The sequence below is a fragment of the Echinops telfairi genome, unplaced genomic scaffold (genome assembly GCF_000313985.2).
Source record: "Echinops telfairi isolate 266 unplaced genomic scaffold, ASM31398v2 ScPeMD7_7469;HRSCAF=8507_0, whole genome shotgun sequence".
Classification (NCBI taxonomy): Eukaryota; Metazoa; Chordata; class Mammalia; order Afrosoricida; family Tenrecidae; genus Echinops; species Echinops telfairi.
Window position 1 is genome coordinate 40,524,216 of NW_022111372.1, and position 8,343 is coordinate 40,532,558.

The window sequence follows — 8,343 nt, forward strand, 5'->3', positions numbered from 1 at the left end:
TGCTGAGAGTGGCGATACCAGGAGGGTGGAGGGAGGGTGGGGTGGAAAGGGGGAACCTATTACAAGAATCTATATACAACCTCCTCCCTGGGGGATGGACAACAGAAAAGTGGGTGAAGGAAGATGTTGGATAGTGTAAGATATGACAAAATAATAATAATTTATAAATTATCAAGGGTTCATGAGTGAGTGGGGAACGTGGAGGGAGGGAAAAAATGAGGAACTGATACTAAGGACTCAAGTAGAAGGCAAATGTTTTGAGAATGATGATGGTAACAAATGTACAAATGTGCCTGACACAATGGATGGATGGATGGTGATAAGAGTTGTACGAGCCCCCAATAAAAAGATTTTTTTTAGAAGAAAGAAAGTGAACAGATCTCATTGATTAGCAAGCAGAAGACAACTCTTAGGCTAGTGGAAAAGGAGAGGTGAGGAATGATAGAGCGCTGAGCAAACCAAGGTCATGAAGATCCCCAAATAGAGGCTCTGGGAAATGTTTGCTGGAGCAAGGTTCTGGAAAAGAAGACACAGCCCTGGCTTCGAGGACTTCCACACCGAGATGCTCCACTCCAGCACTCTACAAGGCCAAGGCAGTACCAGTGACCACAAGGAGACAGGAAGCCATGCAAGGCTGTGTCACCTGCAGATTACATATTGTTAATAAACTCTCCTCCAATCCTGAAAAAAAGAAAAGAAAATCCCAGCATCTAAGAAATCAAATGATGTAGTGAGGAAATGGTCAAAACACCCTTTTAAAGTTCTGAAAAGCAAGCATGTCACTTGGAGGATGAAGGTGCTCTTCACCTAAGTCATGGTATTTCATTGGTCTTAAATACATCCAAAACCTGAGCAGTGAGCACGAAGACTGAGGAAGAGTGTGCGTCTTTGGATTACGGCGTTGCTTGACAATATGAAGTACACCACCGATGGCTCGCAGACCGAACAAATCTGTCTTGGAAGAAATAGAACCAGGAGTGCTCCTTGGGAGTGAGGATGGTGAGGTGAAATTTCACATTCTTTTTCCAGAGGGACTGGCCCCTCGAGAAGGGCATCGTTCTTAGTAAAGAGGAGGGTCAGGAGACCAGAGGAAGGCCCTCGAGGAGGTGGGTTGACTCCGTGGGTCACTGGGTTCAAATGTAGCAGGATTTGGAGGATGATTCTGTTGCGTCCAGTGTCCCTATGAGTTGGAACCAACTCAGTGGCATCTAGCCTAAGGTGACCAGATGTTAGCATTGGTAAAGCGGGACAAAAGCAGGACACCATTGATAAAACTCAGATACTGGCGAAATAGCCACATGGCAGCCGAAAACTGTATACCCTTGTCGTGTATAGCTTGTCGTGCATTCTTTCCAAAATTCAGGACTTTTTAAAAATGCCACGGGACACGGGAAAAATTGCTAAAAATCGGGACTGTCCCACCCAAAGCGGGACATCTGGTCACCTTAATCTAGCCACAACAGCATCCCTCATTGTCAGGTGCCGTTGAGCCGGTTCCGACCCATAGTGAGCGTATGCACAGCAGAGAAACACTGCCTAGTCCTGTGCCATCGCTTAGAATGTTGTATTGTCAGTGCGCCCACATTTCCTCTCTTCTTCAAGCTAAGCGAATGCCTGGCTGTGTTGCTGTGTTATAATTGTTGTTGTTGTAGGCGTCATTGTGTTGTTATTGTTGTTGTTCGGTTTCATTGAGCCAGTGTTGACCCATAGTGACCCTATGCACAACAGAACAAAACACTGCACCATCCTGCACCATCCTCACCACTGTGCCTGTGCCTGAGCCCATTGCAACCACGGGTGTCAATCCATCTGGTTGAGGGCCTTCCTCTTTGTCGCTGCCCTCCACTTTACCATACATGGTGTCCTTCTCCAGGGGCTGGTCTCTCCTGACAATATGTCCAAAGTATGTAAGACAAAGTCTTGCCATCTTGCCTCTAAGGAACACTCTGGTCATACTTCTTCCAAGACAGATTGGTTTGGCCTTGTAGCAGTCCATGGTCCTTTCAATTTTGTTTAATTCACCACAGTTCAAATGCATTGAGTCTGCTTTAATAGAAAGGCATAAGGTACGTTTCCTGGAAATATCCCTTGGCTTCTCTTCTGAGTTAAAATAAAGGTTCGGCAATCTCAAGCATGCACCAGGTGTGAGTGGAGAGTCAGGAAGACCTTCTATTTTTTATCGTCTTCTTGATACACAAGTCCTTCAAGACCCTGCCCCTTATTTCTCACTTACAGATAAGATGGCGCACCACAAGGGCTGGCAAACGTTTCCTGCAAAGGACCAGCTAGTGCATCGCTTAGGCTTTCAGGCCACACAGTTGTAAATATTTGTTGTTGTAGCATGAAAGCAGCCATAGAGAATATGCAAACGAAGGACCGTGGTGGGGCCAATAGACCTTCGGTTATCAACCCTGAATTTTGAATTCCATGTATTATTCTTGTACTGCAAAATAGTATTAAGTTTTCTTTTGCTTGCAGGTTGCATGACAATCAGAGCGGCCTACCCTTGGCCTATGCTCATGGTCTGCCAACCTGGTATAGATCAAGGAAGCATTCTTAGAATGGCTGTGCTAGTCCTGGCCAAGAGGACCTCCTACGTCAGGGTCCTTAATCTAGCTGCTGGGAAACCCTTCTCAGTCACCAAAGGCCCCTGCTCGCTTTGTTTCATCACAGGATACGCCTGACTCATCTAGCACGCTTGGCCCTGACAAAGAGGCAGTGAGCATATATTTGTTGGGTGGGGGAGGAGGCCAGCCACTCACACCTGCATTCCTCGGGGATCCTTGGGGAGAACAGAGACATTGCAAGGGTTGAGGAGTGGGGAGACCTGGACAGCAGAGAGCCCACAACAAAAGGGGACTCTGGGATCTCCATAAGCATGACCTCTCCTAGGTGACCTTCTTGGTTCCAGCCAGCAAGTGCTGCCTGGACCTCTGCCCCCAAACATATGGCCTCTGAGCAATGGCCTTAGTTGGCCAGGCCATCGAGCTCCCTGGTAAGATTCTCCAGAACATTCTCAACATGGCCCTGTTTACCTCTCCAGTTTCCTTTCTCCCCGCACACGCTGTGCCTGAGTCACATCGGACTGCTCACTTGCCAGCTCCCCAGGTTTGTTTCCCTTTTCTGGGTGCCCAGATACCGTCCAAGCTCCATCCTCTTTTGCTTAAGCCTCTCAGGGTGCCTATTGATTACTTGCAACCCAGAAGGTTGAATAAGGTACGGTGCTCTCAAAGCTGGACACCCTCTTAATCCTCTATTGATGAGTCCTTGGAATTACGGTCTAAAAGCATCTCCTGGTCACTATCAAGGTTGGAAAAAGAGTTGACACACTTTTCCTGTCCTGATGTTGAATTCCTCAACTGTGCCGCTCCTAGTGCAATAGATAAGACTAGGGTTGGAGTCGGGGAGGCCCAGTTGGGACTGCGGTCTCTTTTGTCATAAGGGGTAGGACCATCCCTCCTCAGCGGTCTGCAGGATACCTGCACCATTGGCTCTCAGTGTGCCAGTCCTCCTCAAGGCATTTTATAATGCTGGTGGGTTTGTCCTAAGATGACCAGGTGTAGGAGAGAGAACTCAATCGTCCTCTTTGTCTAGCTACGGTACATCTCTATGGGCATGGTATCCTCCTAAAGTTTCTGAAAAACTGGGCTTAAGGAAGTAGCTGGGAATGTGACTGCCTCTTTAGGATACACATGCACGTACATACACTCACCCCTCCACACATGCATGAACACAGGCCCATGGGAGACGCTGTTCTCGGGTCTGCTCTGCAAAGACATGCTTCTTACCGAGTGCTGGATGATCCGAGGCGGCTCTGGGCCGGTCAGGGGCGGTGGGGTGGAGGTAGCGGGGTGCCTGAACAGAGGAGACACCTCTGGGGACAGAGTTGACCCCCAGGCCCGTCTGTCTGTCCCCCTCCAGGTGTGGGCCCTGGAGAGCTCCTCCAGGAGGTGCTGTTCCTGCAATGCACATAAAGCCCCCTGGTCTCCCAGGCAGGAAGGCCACAGGAGGGAAAGGAAAGGTACCAAGAGCCCATCTGGTATGGCAGGACTGCCCGGGGCCGGGGGCAGAGGCCGGTCCAGATGGGTAGAGTCGCAGTACATATGGGAGCTGGACTGGCCGACCTTCGAACAACGCTGGACACCAGGCCTCAAGTGTACTTTGAGATCAGCCGGGAGTACCAGCAGCCTCTCAGCCTTCTGGGATTGAACTAGTGTGTAGAGAGGGGCCCTGAGCCATTCAGAGACACCTGTAAGAATCATCTCTCTCTCTAAATCTACCAAATAAGTTGAACTTACGTGTTTCCTCCAGCCCAGAGTCTCTCTTCTCTTTCAAGTATGCCCCAGTTCCCACTCCCACTATGGAGACCTTTCTAGAGCAGCTTCTCACACTCAGCTCCAGGGCTCAGTCCTAGTTCCCACTGCCACCCCGTGCTCCAGAGCCTCCCTTCCCCAGCACTCCCTGGTCTGGAATGGCTGAGGCCCACGGAGTCTTAGAATTCCCCTTTCCTGCAAGATTCGGCCCTTCCTCAACATGCTGCCTTGGATGTGTAGCCAACACAGACTCTTCAGCTGACAAGACCCCTGCAACAACGGGGGCACCACCTGCCTGCATGCAGCACCACCTCTAGGGAGCTGGCATCCCGCCTGTTCCATGGGGAGCCACAGATGCTCAAGAAGCGATGTTCAGTGCCCAGGGAGCTGACTGGGGTCTCTGGTCTGCACTAGCTGGTCTTCACAGTCCCGCTGACCAGAACCGCAGCCCACTGACTGGGGAGGCAAACTTGCTCACAGGAGCTGCCTCAGGCTCCGGCATGGTTGGCAAGAGGTGTTGGCCTACCCAGAGTCTCTGCAGGAGGGCCTTCCTTCTCCTCAGGGCGCTCTGCAGGGGGTCATCCGGCCTGCTCTCCTCCCCTGGAAGGGATGCACTGCTCAGAGATGTGGCCAGCCTTCGAACGCCCCCACCTCCCCTGCACCAGGACCAGGGTGACCCGGAGCCTCAGCAAATGCTTATCCCCAAAGAGGGATTGTGACCAGGGAAACAGGGCTTAGGGGACACCTCTGGGAACCTGTCCATCAGACTGTCTGACTTTGGGAAGGAGTTGCAGAGAACTGATTCCTATGCAGGTTTGGGCTCTCTGCTCCTGCAACTCCCCTGTGGGAAGTCACAGTAGCCCTGCTGACAGGGAGCAGGGCTGTCCAGGGACATGGCATAGTTCACTGAGTCCCAGAAGTCCTGCCTGCAGCAACCTCAGGCCTGTACACTTCTCAGCACCAGGGGTCAAACTTCAGGCTAAGGCTCAGGGAGGGTCAGGCCCCAGCCTCTCTAGCTCTGGGCATAGTGGACCTGCCCTCTGGCTCCATACTGGAGCCCAGCTACATGCCCCCACCCAGCTCCCTTAACCTATTCTGGGACCTTAGCTCCATGGCTCTGTTCTCTCGGGGGCCTCATGGTTAGCTGACATGGCTTGAAATCTTCTTTCTGAATGGGGACCCCAAGCCTGCCTGCTGCCTTTGAATACTCTCTGGAATCTTACAGCCTTGCAAGGGTGCCCAGGCCAGAGGTGTCCTGGCCCATGTCTCAGAAGAGAAGTGCTCCTCTGGGCCTCTCAGTGTTTGCCAGGTGTCTCTGGATCCCAAATCCATCACTGGAAACGCAGTCTTGGCTCTGCCTAGTAGTCTGAGCACCTGACTTCAGGTCATGGGGTGGGTGCCTCCACTCCCACCCTCAGGCTAAGTTTGTGGCTCTGCACTCGCCGACTGGGTCTGAAGCCGATGTGGCCACTTCCAAGCAGGGGAACTGAGTAGGTTTCTTAGCCCCTCTGAGTCTCTGCTTCTCATCCGCGAAATGAGAACACTCAGCTCATTCTGGGTTTACAGACTAAGGATGGTAAGAGTGCTCAAAAGCCTTCCCTGCACAGTGTTCAGGTGTGTGTATGAGAGTGTCTATCTGCATGGGTGAGCATGCATACTGTGTATCTGTGGGGTTCAGTGTGCATGTGCATATGTGAGTACGCATAGTGTGCATGTGTGGGACTGAGTGTGCATGTGCTTGTGTGAGTATGCGTGGTGTGTATGTCTGCGTGTGTAGTTCACAGCTAAACCAAAAAGGCTTCTACCCAGAACGTCGAGGAAACGTATTAAAGATAACCTTGCCAATGATTGGAGGAACGGAGACTGAGCAGTGGTGAGGACTCCCACGGGCAGCCTGTCCCTACCTCCCCTCAGAATGACTGGCTGCATGCCACCTGCTCCCAGGCCTCTTACCTGCCTCAAGGTGTGGGATTTCAGATTCCCCTTCCATGTTCTCACGTTCACGTTCCAGCTTCTGACGGACAAGAGACCATGTCTGACAGGGGACTGGCTCCGGGGAGTGTGAACCGGAGCTAGGCTCACCCACCCGCCTGCCTTTCTCTTCTGCCCATCCGTCCTTCCTCCGGCCCTTCCCATCAACCTTGCCCACCTGCCCTCTCTACTTGCCCTGCCCAGCTGTTGGCTGTGAGCACCTACCCCAAACCACAATGACCCACCTGCAGCCAAATAGCTTGCAGGCCCCACCTGGACCCGGAGCTGAACAAGTGCTCCTGATGGCACCAGACTGCCCCAGACCGGGGGTGGGGGTGGGGTGGGGACTCTGGAGTCTGGGTCAAGAGAAGCTTCTCAAAGGGGGACAAGACAGGCAGGGGCCTGAGGAGCTGCCAGAACCAGGCCCCACTTGGTCACCTACAGGGACGGATCGGAGAGGAAGAAAGACCATGAGAAGTCTGGCCAGCCAGGCCGTCTCCATAGCAGCGGCCATGGCTGCCCTGTGACGCAAAGGTGCTAGAGCTGGCGAGACTAGAGCAGCGCTTCTCAACCTGGGGGTCACGACCCTGCCGATGCATAACAATATCAAAAGGACAGTGAGGAAGTAGTCATGAGAATCATGTTATGGTTTGGGGGGGGGGGGGCTCACCACCACCCAAAGAACTGTATGTGTTAAAGGGTCCGGCATGCGGAAGGTTGAGAACCACTGCCATAGATGAAGGTGCTGAAAACAAGAAATGTTGATTGTCTTGGTCTTGACCTTATTACTTAGAGACTTGACCTTATTACTTAGAGAATTGTTGCCTAACGTGTTAAGATAGTGATGGAGTCAACACTTCCTCTTGTCAGGAAGAGAAGTACCTCACTTGTGAAGGAAAATCTCCAACCTTATATCTCCATTTCCGTCCATCCCATCCACAGCCACATCAACTACATCCATCTCCATACCAACTAGATAGAAAATCGCCAACAACAGAAATCAATGTGTATACATAGTTATAGTTCCAATAATGTCATAAACTTGTAGCCCAGTCTCACACAGCATGCTTTAAAGGCAATGGTTCTCAATCTGTGGGTCGTGACCCCTTTGGGGTTTGAACGACACTTACACAGGGTTGCCCAATTCAACAGTAGCAAAATGACAGTTCTGAACTAGCAGCAACAATAATGTTATGGTTGGGGGGTTCCCACCACATGAGGAACTGTCTGAAAGGGTCACAGCAAGAGGAAGGTGGAGAGCCACTGTGCTAAGGGACCATAAAGAGGACGCGGAAACCATACGACGTTCATCATGGCAGGAGCCCACAGGGAAGCAGGATTGCCCCTGCAGGCAGTCGGCCCCAGGCAGGAAGTCGAGGGGCGTGGCCTCTGCTGCCCTGGTTCCACGGACCTCGAGGTCGAGCTCCCTAAGAGGAGCTCCTAGGAACACGGCTACCTTCTCCAAGAGCTTGAGTGTCAGGCGGGTCATCTGGTCGGCCACCAGTGAGTCCACCATCACGGAGTCCTTGGGAGACACTTTCTGGAAGGCTGCGCTCCTTCTTCAATCCTCTGTGACCTACAGGAAAGACCCTTTCAGACGGCTGCCAACACACCCATTACCACCTGGAACCAGCAGCGCCCAGCCCGTTTTTCTCCCGGGGCTGGTCAGGCCATCACAGGCCGCTTCCTTTCAGACGCCTGGACAGAGTGAGCCAGCACTGGCCTTTGCTAGATCCGGAGATGGGGAGGGGACAGCCCTGGTTGCTAGGTTTCTATTGAGAGCCCTCGTCTAACCCAGTCCGTTGCCAGGTAGCCGTTATCTATAAACACTGATCCCCAGGTGTGGCACTGCCAAGGCTCCCTGGAAAAGCCACAGTGGGCAGAACTGGGGTTGGAGGAGCAAGGACACTTGGGGTTGTGTGAAGAGGAGGAGGGACAGTCCCGTGCTGTAGTCCCCATACACTACTACTGTCACTCTGTCTGCCCCAGGTCGGGCACCTCCGAGCACAGCCTGGGAGCACTGCACTGGCACTTGAAACCTCAGCAAAAGGACCCTGGC

The 8,343-nt window shown here is 52.3% G+C and overlaps 1 protein-coding gene across 1 annotated transcript in view; it reads right to left on the reverse strand.

The window, feature by feature from the left end:
• Positions 1-7,814, reverse strand: part of CUNH21orf58 (chromosome unknown C21orf58 homolog) — a 16,720-nt gene extending 8,906 nt beyond the window's left edge. The window contains exons 1-4 of the mRNA XM_004697276.3: positions 7,741-7,814; positions 6,267-6,327; positions 4,840-4,913; positions 3,789-3,959 (exon numbers count right to left, since the gene is read on the reverse strand). Of these exons, the coding sequence (XP_004697333.2) occupies positions 3,789-3,959; positions 4,840-4,913; positions 6,267-6,327; positions 7,741-7,800 (366 nt within the window). The 5' untranslated portion in view covers positions 7,801-7,814. The remainder of the gene's footprint in view (positions 1-3,788; positions 3,960-4,839; positions 4,914-6,266; positions 6,328-7,740) is intronic.
• Positions 7,815-8,343: the final 529 nt, after the last annotated feature.